Raw genomic sequence first — 14,954 nt, 5'->3', positions numbered from 1 at the left:
GTCATTGGAGAGGCTCTCCTGGTTTTTGTCTCAAGTAAACCACTCATATTTCCAGCCTTTCCCAGATATATAAGGCTATTTACGATGGAATTATTATAAAAATATCTGAGGTTTGTTTTTGTTTTGTTTTTTCGCTGCAAGGGGAAAAAGATATTTTGGATACTCCACACTCGAGCAAAGATGTGGAAAATATATGCTATTTATGAGTAAATACATTTTTTCAACATTTGCCAAAAATTGATACTAAAATATTATATTTCACAGAGATTTGAGGGAAGAACTGCGTGAGTGTAAACGAGATCTTGGAGCAAAAGAAAGAGAAATTGAATCACTTATGAGAAGGTAGGAGTCATCGGATCATTTCTAATATGAGGGTTAAGGGTGGTTGTATCCTTTTTCTAGCCCAAATTTTTCCCAAGTCCCATTTCCAGCCTATGTTTTCGCCTAAATCCCAGTTCCAGTCCAGGTCCCTGTGACTCACGTCTCATTTTCCCATGCAAATCCAAGTTCCCATCATATTTATTGAGTTCCTTTAATATAAACAGTCACATTTCTGATTGTGAAGCTAACCTGCTGAGAGTTCACCTCCACAGCCTCGCTGTTTATCGACGAAGTTAAGATTATGAATAAGAGCCACTACAACTATTTCACTCCCCGCTGGACGAAATGCTGGTCGATCACAGGGTTACCCGCGATTTTTATTAATTCGCCAGTAGTCCACATCTGTGTGGAAAGAGCCACTGTGAGCGTAAATGCAACACAATGAACTCGGCCAGGGCCCGAAACCCGGAGTATAACCCACTCAATATTAAGCCAACAAGCCTTCCACTTTTGTATTATGTGTAAATTCTATCATCCCACTTTCCGACTTGCTAAATAACGCATAAGGTTTAACTTGTAAATGCAATCAACCTCAGTAGTGCGTCACTGTTCTTTTAAAGAGTGGCACATTACAGTGACATGCGAACCAAGCAGGATCAACGACATGTTGAAGACACCCTTAGTTTAAACAGACAGTCCAGGGTGGAACAGGATTTTAAAGCTTTTGCCAGTGATGAGCGTATTGATACCTGCATCATGATCCGAGGGAAATACCAGGAGGAAACGGATATCAATGCGAAAAGATTAACCTGTATGATGTTTGAGGTTGGTGCTCTTTTTTGATTGCGTTAGTGTACCCAGGTTTTAAGATCGCTATTTGGTATTTCGATAGCCTGTCAAAAATGTCCTTTTTTACGAACAGGTAGTTTACGAGTATGTTTTGGACACGAACAGAGCCATGGTTGACGTTTTGAAAGAAGTAGCCAAGTTTGCAGTGGTAAAAGGTCCAAATATCGGTCATGACTGCTTTAAAAAAAAAATGGCGAAGGTAGGCTTTAGCTCTGTAACGTATTTGTCGCGGTAATTTTAGTTTCGGAGCTTGCAAAGTACCAATATGTCCTTTGAGAATACTGGGCTATGTGATTTTATTAATTGTGTTGGCTTATTCACTCAATCATGCATGATCATTCTATGATTCCTTTACTTGTCCACATTTTTTTTTCGTTTGATTAGTTATCTATGTAAGAAACTCAAATTGAGCAATAGAAATAAAAAAGACTACTCTTAACAACAGACTCAGTGAGCAGTGCATCTAAATTATCGTCTACATAACAGACCTTATAGGCTCAATGTAGTATTGAATCGAATCATACTCCTAATCAGCATATTTCATTGGGGGATGATTATGAAACTCGACAAAGTTCTTTGTTGTATTTAAAAATTGAGTATATGTAGTCAGGAGATGACATAATCGATAAAAGTGCCGTTTTTTGTCACTGACTTGTATATTTTAGCAAGACGTTTCGGCTAACTCTTAAGCCTTCATCAGTTGAAAGACCGCTTGATGTTACGCGCGATTTAAAAACTTTTTTAAAATTGAAACGTTGCGCGTGCTGTATGCGCGTGACTCGAGAAAATTTTAAGTGCGTGCCAAGCACTTGTAGACTTCAGGGATGACTATGTGATCATTCCCAGCGTTCGGGTCTTTTACAGACATCCAAGCTTCTAGAAAAAGCCGCTGATAGTAATGTGCCTCATGTCCGACGACGTCAACGTTTTCAAAATCCATGTGATGATGACATTCGTGAACATGGCACGCAAGTTTGGAGTTATGATCGAACATCAAGACAGCCTTTTTGTGCTCGGGAACCCGCATCTTCAGTGATCTTTCGGTCTGGCCATAGTATACAAAATCGCACTGACTGTAATTGATTCTGTACACTACTCCAGATGAAAAAATAATAATAATCTTTATTGAGGAAACTTTTCCACGTACATGTGGTTTTCGAAAAGGACTTCAAAGATTAATACTAATTAATAGAACTAAAAATATGAAATTTGTAGAACACTTAAGTTAAAAAATTAAAAACCTGTCTCTTAAAAATATTTACATTAGCAGAGTCGCGTATTATCTGGCTGTAAGAATTAAAATCATTAATAGCGTGATAGGCAGTTCTTTGTTTTTCCCAATTCGTTCTAACGCAGGGGAGTCTAAGATTGACTTTATGATGGACGGTCGGTTTCATCCTGCTGTTTCGGTCGAGGAAAAAGACTGTTGATGGTTATCTTTTTGTTCTCTTTTTTGCCCTTGACCGTGCGCAAAACGCAACAGTTGTTTACCACCGACTGAGGAACTAACTAATAGAAACGTTTCGGTTACGTTATTCATGCATATAGTGTATGAGCGCAAGACAAAAGATTGTGCACGGTCGTGGAACTTCCAACATAACTTTTGGCATCTTTGTTTGCTCTTTTAATGCTTGCCAGGCTTCATAACCATTCCTTTCTATTACCTATGTCTCCAGCAGAGAACTGAAGGCCAAACAATGCCTTTTGAGGTTCCTTTATGCGGCAGTGGATCGGAATATCCTAGGGATGTCGTCGATGTGGTATTGCTGGCTATCAAAGAATTGGCCCCAAAGATCGACACTGATATCTTCTTAGAGGTCAGTTTTTTTTTTGTTTTTTTGTTTTTTTATTATTATTATTATTGTTATTCTAATAGGCATTTTCTTTGAAACACAGTTTTAAGATAAAACAATCGATCTAAAACGACGTTCTGACCTCTTTGAGGATTAAAACGTTTGCATATATGAGTAAAACTAAGACTTGAGAATCTGAAAAGCGATGAAAAAAACACATTGTTTTGAATTGTGGTTAGACACATGAACAGCACCACGATTTTGTTTTGGTACTAATGACACCCAAATTTTCATCATTAGATAATAATTGTACCTATACTGCGCCCGTTCTTGATCAAGGACATGCTCTCCTTTTTATTTCTTATAACTAAACCTCTGATTTCCGTGTCATTTATGTCAAGGACGTCAAGCAAAAAATCTCCCAAGAACTAAAGAAAGAGCAGTCTCCTGAACTTGTAAAATTAGTAGACGCCCAGCTGAACGATTACTTAAAGGCTTGCATCACGTTAACGTGGCGTATGGTTACACAAGCTCCACCACTGAGGCTTGAATATCAATCCTTCACTTACAAGAGAGAGTGTCACAAAATCGTGGAATCCCATGGCGATGCACGAGACGGCCGATCGATGTACCAGAATGAAAAGGTTAATTATCTGTGGCCTGGTTTGGTGGATGGAGGAGGAAGAATTATTGTTAAAGGCGAAGTTGCTCTAGAAAAGTAGTCACAGAGTTAACTTCACACAAGTTGCTTAAGAACCTTACACAACTCTTTAGGACTCAGAACGTAGAGAAAATGACTTCAGGATGGCGACGGGTTCCATACCATGCCATTACAGTTGTGCTTTGGTGACATTCTTTTTTTGTAGTCAATATTTGAAACTGACTTTAAGGTTACTTCCTACCTTCGCAGGTGCCCTTCGGGAAAAAATCGTACGCGCGCCAGTTTCAATAAAACCCCAACAAACTATATATCATAAGAAACCTTAATAAATGTACTTTACGAAAAAAAAATACAATTTCAGCAATGTTTTCTTTTAGGAAATGTCAGGAGGCGGTAAGGCCTGAAACGACCGAGGCTTCTTCTATTGAATTTATCGGGTATCGGATTCCGCAGTGCGAGCAAAATGGCTGCGCAGTCTTATTCACAAGGCATCAATCAACGAAAGTGTGTCGGGCTTTTTCGATATTCTGATTGGTTGTCTAGATATCCACTTCTAAAGTTGGAGTAGCTAAAAATATGCGAGACTTGTTGCGTAAATGGACGCCACGGGAAAAATGTGTTAAATATCAAAATTTCCCGACACACTTTGGTTTGTCATTATCTCTGGAATGTTCTGGCAAAATTTCAAGAAAATCCGTCAAATCTGCATACTCTATAAATTCGCTCAAAGTGGATGTATTCCTCCAAAAATCAAATGCGAGATTTTAGCTTGTAAAGGTTCGTAAACAACTTGCGCCACACCCGGAGATTATCACGCCTAATAAAACCGCAAACCAATGGAACAACAGGACCTCCTAGTGCCCATGACAATAGATCAAGATTTCCCGGGAAAAGTATCGCATTGCAACATGTTTTTTTTATCTCGCTCAGTGGAGTTCAATTTAGGACGGCGACGTAATATAATGGGCAAAGACGCCAAAGGCAAAGGCAAAACCCGCGTTAAAAAGGCTAAAGGCGGAAAATGTGCCGCTGAAAAACAAGACGTTAAGGAATCGACGGACAGCTTAAGAAATACCCTTATTGCTGAAGTGAGTTCCCTTGGGTAGGTTTCATTTTCTTTATCACTTCCGCCAGATTCCGACGAAGAATCTTGTTCGCAGCCTGCACTGACGTTAACTTTGATTTTTAAGCTACTTGCTCCAAGGATATTCGAACGCTCCGGATCTTCTGCAGACGCCGAGATTGTCGAAGGCGTTTAGCCAAACCAAGGGCCTTTGTCGCTTTCAGCAAGGTTTTTTTTTTCTTTCCTTGATAATATGGAGGTTTTTCTTTCTTCTTTGAGCCGGGTTTTTTCGTTTTCTTTACCCAAGGCCTTTTTTCTGCTTTTGATTTTTCCATAGGAGTTAGCGTAAAGAGCTTCCACGTGGGAATTTTTGTCAAGTGCGTGATGTAAATAAAAATATGCAAATGACATGAAATACGAGCGATGAGCGTTTGCCGCGAAAATTTCCCCAGGGTTCTCGTCCGTTGACAAGATTGTGACACCTTCCTAGTTTATTAACTTTATTTGAAAATACGTTTTTTCTAAATAACTCGGCCGCTTTTTGAGATTTTTAATGTTTCTCTTTTGGAAACACTAGATAAAATGACGAACTTAAATTTTGTCAAATAAAAGAAAAAACGATTTTTTTGGCCTCTGAAGGTGGGAAGTAACCTTAAGTACCATTGCGAAAGGCGAGAGAATCCCTTTTGCAACAATGAAAAATAAGTGATTCGAAGTTTTAATAACAAGAGTTGTTTTTTGTTTTTTTGTTTGTTTTTTACGTTGGATGTTCATCACCATTGGAAAACGCTGGAACTTACAATGCTTAATTGGTCACCGGAGAAACTCTGGGCGCAAGTCTCATTGCGCAATGCTTCTTTTTAGTCATGACGTCACAACGCGGTCTTTCTGTAATAATGTGAGTTACAATGTATACATTTTGAGATTTTAGTAAATTAGTGCAACTGGCGGTTTACTGTATATTTCTGTTTTAATATCTGCATAACCACTTCTGATAATGTTACAATATACTTTCAAGCCGCTGGGATGGTGTGTCTCAGAAAAATAAAGTTGACCAATCTTACAAGTGAATTGATTGATTTATTTCTAACCAGACATTACCGTAAAGTTTACAAGCTCGTTTTTATAGCCAGGTTGGCTTCGTTTTACATAAGGTGATGCCTGTTGCAAGATATCATCATTTATACGGAACGAATGTATCGATTCAATGTCGCCACACGTCTGTTCAGTACTAGTATATTAATCCATAGCGTTCTATCACGAATGCTGTTCTCTGATTGGCGTAGCGTAGCAGTGTGGGCTTGTTTGCAAACAGGTGGCCGCTTCCTTGCGCTTTCGAAGAGTCTGTGAAGAGGATTTAAACAAAGTTTTGAACGACTGGCAGATTTGTACGAAAAGAGTTAAATTATGAGCTCGAGATTTCCATGCGTGATGGTTACTATCACGCAAAGAAATCTCGAGCTCATAGATCAGAGATAATGTCAAAATATGGAAAGAACGAAAAAAGTGTCACTCAAGCCGTTAGGCGAGTGTGTTGCACTGGCGCAGCTGATAGCAGTCTGGGCCAGCTTAAGAAGGAAACTGAATATATAATTCTTATTCAGACAGTACATGTATATTTACAACATACAAATAAATTAGGACCTCATTAAATACACAAACACCAACAGGTTTAAAAGGACTATCGGTTAGCTATCAGATGAACAATATTGGTAATACAGTAATTCAATTTGCAGAACAGAAGGGGAACAGGCTAAAGTAATTGTTTCCTGGTTCGGCTGAGTCAAGAACTAACAGTAGAAAACTCATAGCAAACTCAACAAGTACTTATCAGGAGTGCTCAACGGGAAAAATTTTAAAATTGACTTGTTGTTGCTCGAAAGTATTAATGGACATCCAATAAGAGATAAATAGTTAATAATTAACAACCGTGGGAAAATAATATCCGCTCCGCACTGCCAGCTAGTAGAAGATAGCTAAATGAAGTTGCCAGCCAGGAACCGTTTGGGGGATGCTTTTTCCCAGCCAGCACAACTTAAGAAACGCTGGTTTTCCCAGCAATTTTTACATTACTTTTTGCGCCAGCCAGGAAGAGTATAAATAACTTTTTTAATTCAGTTTTAATTTAATTAATTGAGTTAATTAAATTAAAATTCCGTTGAATCTTATTAATTAATCAATTAATTAATTTGACTCAGTTATAATTAATCAATTAATTAATTATAATTAATTAATTAATCAATTATGACTAAATTAACTAGTGAACATGAAAAAACAAAAATTTTACTTACCTCAAAAAGGAAACACTACAATTATCATTGAATGGCAGTAAGATTAGGACAGTTCTCCATCCATGCAATAATTCATCTAGCGGTAATTTATAGCCCTCCGCAAAACAACTGTCGCTGAATGTATCATAATTGAACTGTGTCCAAGGCCACAAAGACTACAAGAACTCATTGCTCCATTCAGCTGTTAATGAAAAATGCAAAGTAGATTGCATTTTTTCTTCCAAATGTATACAGGCTTCAATGGAGATGTAGCATGCATAAAAAAAGTAAAATCCAATAGAATTAGATGTTTGTTGTAAAAAAATCTATAGAAACCATTTATTTTGCCATAAAATGAGCAATACCTAGAAAATGAAAACTTACGATAAATTAATTGCTTAACTGCCATTGCTGTTTAGGGTTGTCAGCGTTTTTAGGAAACCAATACCTCAACGGACCCAGGTTCAGACTGCCTTAGTTACCTTTTGAAACTGGTAGATAATTTCAAATGTACTATAGTGGATTTTATGCTCGGATCTGTTCAATACTCAGAGTTAGCTCTGCCAATTTACAAATTGTAATTGAATTTTTCCTCTCAGTCCATAATGGGAGGAACAAGGGCTGGAAATGAACCTCGAGCTCACACATTCCAGTTTTTAAACTGCTCTGGTGTACCTGCCCCCTTCAAACTTAACGACATAACTTTTTGACAGCCCCGAGTATATCTTTAAGTATTGGTGGTACTTATGAGAAATCGTACCTGTTCCTCAGAATCTATAATCCAGACTGTATTAATAACCCCTTGCTAGCTACAAATAGAAAAACTCAACATTGAGAAAAACCAGCAGACATTTTGAACTAGTTTTCATTCTCGGGCCAGAGCAATATTAATAGTTCATTCGTTTGCAAATTTTGAAAGAATTGTGAGAAAACAAAACTGCTCTGGTGCACCTGCCCCTTCAACCATAGTGCCAACTACAAGTGAATATATGAAAGACCATATATCTTCTTATAATCCCAACTGCAGCTCCGAGTCAAGTGTTGGCGGCACTTGTGAGAAATCGTACCCAGAACCTATAATCCAAAACATCCTAATCCTCGTTAGCAGATGCACTAAAGAAAGTGCATTCTTGCCCAAACAGCGTCCCTCTAGGAAGCTACAACATCATCTAACGATCTATTTTTCTAACTGACCATATGCAAAAATGGCTACCAATGCCTTCTGTTGTCTGGTCACGTTTCTTATAACGTGATCACACTAAAAAAGCAAATGGAACAAAATACTAAAAACCCTTTGGCGTTTTTTGGTTTATAGGTTACAAAGTAGAGACTTATTTAACGGATTATAAGGGAATAAAACGACTCTGGCCTACATAGCCTCGTTTTCACTTTTTTGATAACGTATATGTAATTGTGATCTCCAATTAGAGAAGAAGATAGCCTTAAAACTCGACACAGTGATTTATTTTGTCCTAATCTTCAAGGTAAATAGTTTTAATTCCTTTAGGGGAGTGTTTCTTCTAGGCGACATACATTTAGGCTGCTATTTTTGCATTGGATCTTTTCTACTGGAGGCTTTCGAGTTTCTGACAGAAAACTGAATCTTGCTACTGATTAATTATATCTGATTTAAACGCTACTAATTATTTAATATGCTTTACTAAACAAAACGTTTGCCAGGAAGGCACTATCTTGACCTCGAAGCCTGTAAACTGCATAATTCCAGTTTCCATTTGCATAACACTTCTTCTAACTGCTTATGTCAGATGCTCAACAACCATCACCACGTCCGACGCTAGCATTTCTACCAGAAATTAGTGATATGCAGCTGACCATATGCCTACTTATTTTCGTGAAACTGAGCTGTTAAAAAGAGCTTTCCTTAGAATCTTTTTGCAGTCCTTAACGTTATTATATGGGGTGAATTACCTACCTGAATTACAGTGTTGACGCAGAATGGTCTCACAGTCAACTCTCTCTTTCAACTTGTGTAAAAAGGAAAGGAACAACATTTAGCATGCGCGCGTTGATCTTTATCTTGAAAAATGGTATTGACTTTTTTGACCTTCAAAAGGAAAAATTGACAGTTTTGTATCTTTATCTTTGAAATTGCCTAATAAAACTAAAAAAACACTCTTTCCTTCATAAAAAAACTCGTGTCTAACTGTTAAAAAAACACCTCTATATGGACGCGAGTCCCTTTTTTTCCCTTTTCAAATTGCAGGAAAGCCTATATCACACCTGAAATGCAATTTGTTCAGCAAAACACCAACAAAGTACTCCACGTCCCACTCTAGAACCTGCGGAGAAACTTACATCATGTGAACACAATAAAATACAATCGCGAAGAACAGTCGTAAATAATAACACTTCACGTAAATGGGTATAATTGTTTAAAATAGCCTATATGTAACTGCACTTCTTCTAAGTAAAACCTTTGTAAACCCTTCAATGATTAGGAAACTTTCATAAATTAAAAAACACTCATACAGTTGAATAACAAACTACGATGTTCAAGGAACCTTCAGGAGAACCAAAGAGAGTTTTGAAGCATTTCTCTTAGTATAGGTAGTGAATTTCTTTTTTTTTCTGCAGTTTTCGAAAACCTTGTTACAGCATTGATCTAGTTAAATAAACTGTAGGAGTTTTGGAATCCCTTGCGAGATCACAAACACTTCTCTAATATAAGTTAAGATGTTCAAAAGAAGTTTTGGAATCCCTTGCGAGATCACAAACACTTTTCTAAAGTAAGTTAAGATGTTACGAAGTTTTGGAATCCCTTGCGAGATCACAAACACTTCTCTAAAATAAGTTAAGATGTTCAAAAGAAGTTTTGGAATCCCTTGCGAGATCACAAACACTTTTCTAAAGTAAGTTAAGATGTTACGAAGTTTTGGAATCCCTTGCGAGATCACAAACACTTCTCGAAAATAAGTTAAGATGTTTAGAAGAAGTTTTGGAATCCCTTGCGAGATCACAAACACTTTTCTAAAGTAAGTTAAGATGTTACGAAGTTTTGGAATCCCTTGCGAGATCACAAACACTTCTCTAAAATAAGTTAAGATGTTCAGAAGAAGATTAGGAATCCCTTGCGAGATCACAAACACTTCTCTAAAATAAGTTAAGATGTTCAGAAGAAGATTAGCAATCCCTTGCGAGATCACAAACACTTTTCTAAAGTAAGTAAAGATGTTACGAAGTTTTGGAATCCCTTGCGAGATCACAAACACTTCTCGAAAATAAGTTAAGATGTTTAGAAGAAGTTTTGGAATCCCTTACGAGATCACAAACACTTTTCTAAAGTAAGTTAAGATGTTACGAAGTTTTGGAATCCCTTGCGAGATCACAAACACTTCTCGAAAATAAGTTAAGATGTTTAGAAGAAGTTTTGGAATCCCTTGCGAGATCACAAACACTTTTCTAAAGTAAGTTAAGATGTTACGAAGTTTTGGAATCCCTTGCGAGATCACAAACACTTCTCGAAAATAAGTTAAGATGTTTAGAAGAAGTTTTGGAATCCCTTGCGAGATCACAAACACCTTTCTAAAGTAAGTTAAGATGTTACGAAGTTTTGGAATCCCTTGCGAGATCACAAACACTTCTCTAAAATAAGTTAAGATGTTTAGAAGAAGTTTTAGAATCCCTTGTGAGATCACAAACACTTTTCTAAAGTAAGTTAAGATGTTCGGAAGAAGTTTTGGAATCCCTTGCGAGATCACAAACACTTTTGTAAAATAAGTTAAGATGTTTAGAAGAAGTTTTGGAATTCATTACAAGATCACAAACACTTTTCTAGAGTAGGTTAAGATGTTACGAAGTTTTGGAATCCCTTGTGAGATCACAAACACTTCTCTAAAGTAAGTTAAGATGTTTAGAAGAGGTTTTGGAATCCCTTGCGAGATCACAAACACTTTTCTAAAGTATGTAAAGATGTTACGAAGGTTTGGAATCCCTTGCGAGATCACAAACACTTCTCTAAATTAAGGTAAGGTGTTCAGAATACGTTTTGGAACCCCTTGCGAGATCACAAACACTTTTCTAAATTAAGTTAAGATGTTACGAAGTTTGGAATCCCTTGTGAGATCACCATCACTTCTCCAAATTAAGTTAAGTTGTTCAGAAGAAGTTTGAACTTCCTTGCGAAATCGCAAACACTTGTCTAAATATTAAGTTAGGTTTACATGTTTCGAGCAAAATTTATCTCCATTAAGCTTACTTTATTGCATTTTGACAGACAACACTTTTCTCCTAATTAGCTGACGTGTTTTTGCCAGTTTAGGAAAGTCTTTTGAGATCAAACACTTGTTCATAACCGTGTTGGGACTAAGTGGAAATGCCTCCGAATTTCTCGAAAAGACATCAGGATTCTGGGATAATTTGGGAAAATTCCCAGCAGTCGTCTACAAGTAAAATAATCTTTTGGTGTTTCCAAACCTCCCTTCAGAGATAACAAATACTTTCACAACCTTCCATGTGTTGAAGCCTCCAACGAGATCACTTAAAATTAGCTTACGATGAGCCGTTAAAGAGGTAACTTCATTTTTGTTGGGAGGCTCTGTCACGGGACACTTTCGGTTAGTGAGAAAGCGTTTAACTCACTTCCTGTATACCATTCAGCATGTGGTCTTTAAGCATTAAACAACCACTAAATAGTTCACAAACGTTTTTTTCTCTAACGTTTTTTTCTCTAACGTTTTTTTCTCTATTAGTTAACAAAGATATGGTTAGAAGTAACTAGCTCATTAATTTTTGCAAACCCTTTTCCTCGTGCTGTGAACTGTGAGCTCGGTAGCCAATGGTGTGCCTCTCATGTTTCCTTCAACACCGCGATTGTTCGAGGCGGCATCATTTCATGATTCCCTACAGAAACAAAGAATGCTCCAAAGAGGCCAGTTCAAACGGAGTCGCAAAATATGGAAAGCTAGAGTCTCTTTTTCTGTAAAGCCTTTTTTATAGAACATCACATTGAAATTACGTAAACGCATTGAGACTGATATTACGATCAAAACGTCTTTATTTTAAGGGCAATTAATAGCAAGTTTGATACTGATTGTGCTGCCTAACAAGAACAAAATGCTCTGTTATGAGGAGGAATTTTAAGTAGAGTGGAGCCGTCTGACTGTGCTATAGGTATGGGTCGCACTTGGGAAATCTTTGCCAGAATTTGTTTACTTTGCGGTGGAAATCTGTCATCGCGGGCCTTTGCCTAGAGCGACCGCAGGTTTTTCGCTTTGGCAAACACTTTGCGAATCGGCAAAACATCAAAGACGCCGTAGTGCTTGGGTGGAGCCAAACAATGGGAATCACAGCGGTAACTGTGAACGCTTGTCAGCGTAACATGAAAAACGAGGTTTTCAAGCTTTTTACGGCGACAGCATGGAATACCCGCAGTATGCTCCCGTCTACAATGATATGACTGGAAGGGGAACGCAACCAAGCACTTCACATGCGAGCATTGCGCAGGAAAGCGCTCTACCGACCAGGTCCATGCAAGCAAGCGCTTCACAAACGTCGTCATCTTCGTCTTCCCAATCGTCTCCTGATCCTGAACCCGTAGATACTGGAAAACGATCTTATGTAAGATGGTCAGATGACGAAGAAAAAATGCTATTCAACCTGTGAGCCGAAAATTTCGATCGCATCAACAGCAGTCAAGCCCGCAAAGCTTGGGATGACATTGCCAAGCAAATAAATTTGAAATTTGGTACTGACAATTATCTCCCACTAGTGCGACCCTCCGTTTCTGTCTAAAAGTTTTCCTTTCCCGTTGCGGTTTCAAATTTTTGTGGTTTTTTAGCCGGCAAAGATGAAAACTTTTCCCAAGTGGTCAAGGGCGTGGTTTCCGGACTTTCCGCTGTTATCTACATGTCGCTTAGCAGAGTTCGACACCTCTATCATTTGCTAATAATTTCTTTAGGCTCACTTCGGTATTGCAAAATATGTTTTAAGCTCTCTAAATATTGGCTCTGGAGGGACAAAATTTGAAATGTTCCGTGAACATGTTACTTACGCCGGGCCTGGCTGAATGATTAAGTCGATTAGATCTGTTTGCCAGTACAGAAAATGTAGCTTCTTGACAGGTCTAATTACCTCATTGATTGATTTGTTGCAGGCTTAACACAAACGGCGGATAGGCACATCAAAAATATAAGTCTACAGGCTACCCTGTCCCGCCCCGATCGCTTCACTCTCCGAATTATTCTGTTTCGCGCTCGCCAATTTTTTTTTCTGTCCTCGCCGGGAGCCTTTTCGAAGGCTAAAAGTATTTTTTTTTTCTTCATCTTAACTTCATCTTCATCTCAAGTCGACCCATATGTTTCATAAACATTTGCAAGACCACAGCACCTACCCTAATTCAAAATTTGGGCATTTTTTAGCGCCCTTCGTTCGTACTAGTATGAAAGTTAACCCGGTATCATGTTAATCAAACATGCTTCAGTTATTTCGTATTTAGGAAGGAGTGGCCTGAGAGAGTGTTTTTTCGAGGCAAGGTCATCATATCTGGTCATCGGTGGGCAACCATATTTTCGCGCCAATGTTAAATAAATTAAATTTCAACTCGTGCGTGTTGGCGGAACGAGAAGACTTCTCGCAGTTGCACTTGTTCCGCTTCAAGAAAGAGTCGACTTATGGCAAGCCTAAAAAAATGAACTGTTATTCTGGCGTCACGCGCCGCTGAAGAAACTATGGCACACGCGATAAAATTTCGCTGCTTTGCATCGCGATACAGTTCTTTCGGTATTTGCGTCAAAATTGCACGAAAATACAAACGCCAAAAAATTGCATCGTTTGTAACCCTGGAAATCCAAGTTACCTTTTTCTTAAAACAAGCTTTGTGAATGTAGAAACAACGGAATGTTAAGCTACGTATAAAACCTTGTTTGTCTCCTTGCTTGGGACGCGTTCAAGCCGAACTCATACAAATAAAATATACATACGTATATTCGCGCGCGCTATTAAACTAAGAATAACCTGATTGGAAATCATAGAAATGAAGCACGAAAGTCGCTCACAGAATTCCACCCTTGAGACTTCAAGACGTAAATTTCGTAGCAAAACATCAGGGACACCCGAGGGAACGGTGGAATATCTTTTCGGAAGAAGTGTAAAATCAAAGGAAACAACAGCTCATAAGTTCAGATAATAAGATTTCGTTCTCTTGAAGTTTCTGCCACATTACCATTATTCTAAAAATTCCGAGCAGAACGAACTGTTCCATTTTCCATAAATATAGCAGTATCATAAATATAACAGTATCAATAGCTTAAAAGCGATATAGCGAAAAACAAAACAACTACAATCCGCGACTTTTGCTTAAATGTCCTGGTCTGTCTGTCTGTCGATGTATGGTAAGCACACACTCAGATGAAATGTTCGCGATATGATGAGAATACTTGTGCCTAGAATTTGATTTAAATTTAAATACTAAGTGTATATAAGCTTACTAGCTATACAAGTAAACATGTTACATCTAAAGTAGACGGCGCGCGTAAGCATTTGTCAAAGACGATACTATTCCCGGTACTATTGCACGAAAGACATACAACAGCTCACAAGACTGACATACCTCAGTAAATGGTCTTTAGCTGCGTTACACGAAACGATTCTGACGATTGCTGAAACAAAATTGTAAACATCTGAATAAGTAAATCAAGAATTTTCGACATGCGTTAAACAACAAAGAAGATCTGGTTGTCTAAACGGAAAGCACACCAAGAAGATAATGCCCGAGGATAATGCACATAAAATTAATTGTTATCCAACTTGGTCAGAACAATAACGGCAAATACAGAATAGTAGAGTAGGTCTGAAACTACACAGCTAACAGACAAGAGAAAGCACAGGAAACTTACCTTGTTGAAATAAAATCAACTCTCTTATTAAGAAACCGTTCCCGACTCTGTAGAGCGCTGTAGCCAAAAGCTTTGGCTGGGACGTGACTGTGCCCGCAATAGCAACGTTTACGCTTTCAAAGTCGACAGCTCAGCTGTCACACA

At 38.1% G+C, this 14,954-nt stretch overlaps 1 protein-coding gene and 1 long non-coding RNA gene across 9 annotated transcripts in view; one reads left to right on the top strand and one right to left on the bottom strand.

Annotated features, from left to right (window-relative positions):
* LOC110053162 (uncharacterized) overlaps positions 1 to 5,753 on the top strand; it is a 16,285-nt gene extending 10,532 nt beyond the window's left edge. The window contains exons 5-9 of one of the 2 annotated variants that reach the window (XM_089280847.1): positions 265 to 342; positions 942 to 1,146; positions 1,244 to 1,369; positions 2,847 to 2,987; positions 3,365 to 5,753. In XM_089280847.1, coding sequence (XP_089136973.1) covers positions 265 to 342; positions 942 to 1,146; positions 1,244 to 1,369; positions 2,847 to 2,987; positions 3,365 to 3,685 — 871 coding nt within the window. In that variant the 3' untranslated portion in view covers positions 3,686 to 5,753. The remainder of the gene's footprint in view (positions 1 to 264; positions 343 to 941; positions 1,147 to 1,243; positions 1,370 to 2,846; positions 2,988 to 3,364) is intronic. The other variant, XM_089280848.1, reaches the window with a different exon arrangement.
* Positions 4,948 to 14,954, bottom strand: LOC149096370 (uncharacterized). 7 transcript variants are annotated; one of them, XR_016204485.1, is made up of 8 exons: positions 14,811 to 14,954; positions 14,525 to 14,573; positions 11,715 to 11,817; positions 9,199 to 9,257; positions 8,891 to 9,022; positions 7,718 to 7,766; positions 6,979 to 7,159; positions 4,948 to 6,031 (listed from the first exon to the last, which is right to left on the bottom strand). It is a non-coding gene; the product is annotated as an uncharacterized LOC149096370 (long non-coding RNA). The 7 variants fall into 7 exon arrangements; XR_016204489.1 differs by having other exon boundaries at positions 8,891 to 8,942; XR_016204483.1 differs by having other exon boundaries at positions 6,979 to 7,766.

This window comes from Orbicella faveolata, unplaced genomic scaffold (genome assembly GCF_042242905.1).
Source record: "Orbicella faveolata isolate gen_17 unplaced genomic scaffold, um_ofav_v1 contig_48, whole genome shotgun sequence".
NCBI lineage: Eukaryota > Metazoa > Cnidaria > Anthozoa > Scleractinia > Merulinidae > Orbicella > Orbicella faveolata.
This window is presented reverse-complemented; position numbering and strand designations above follow the sequence as displayed.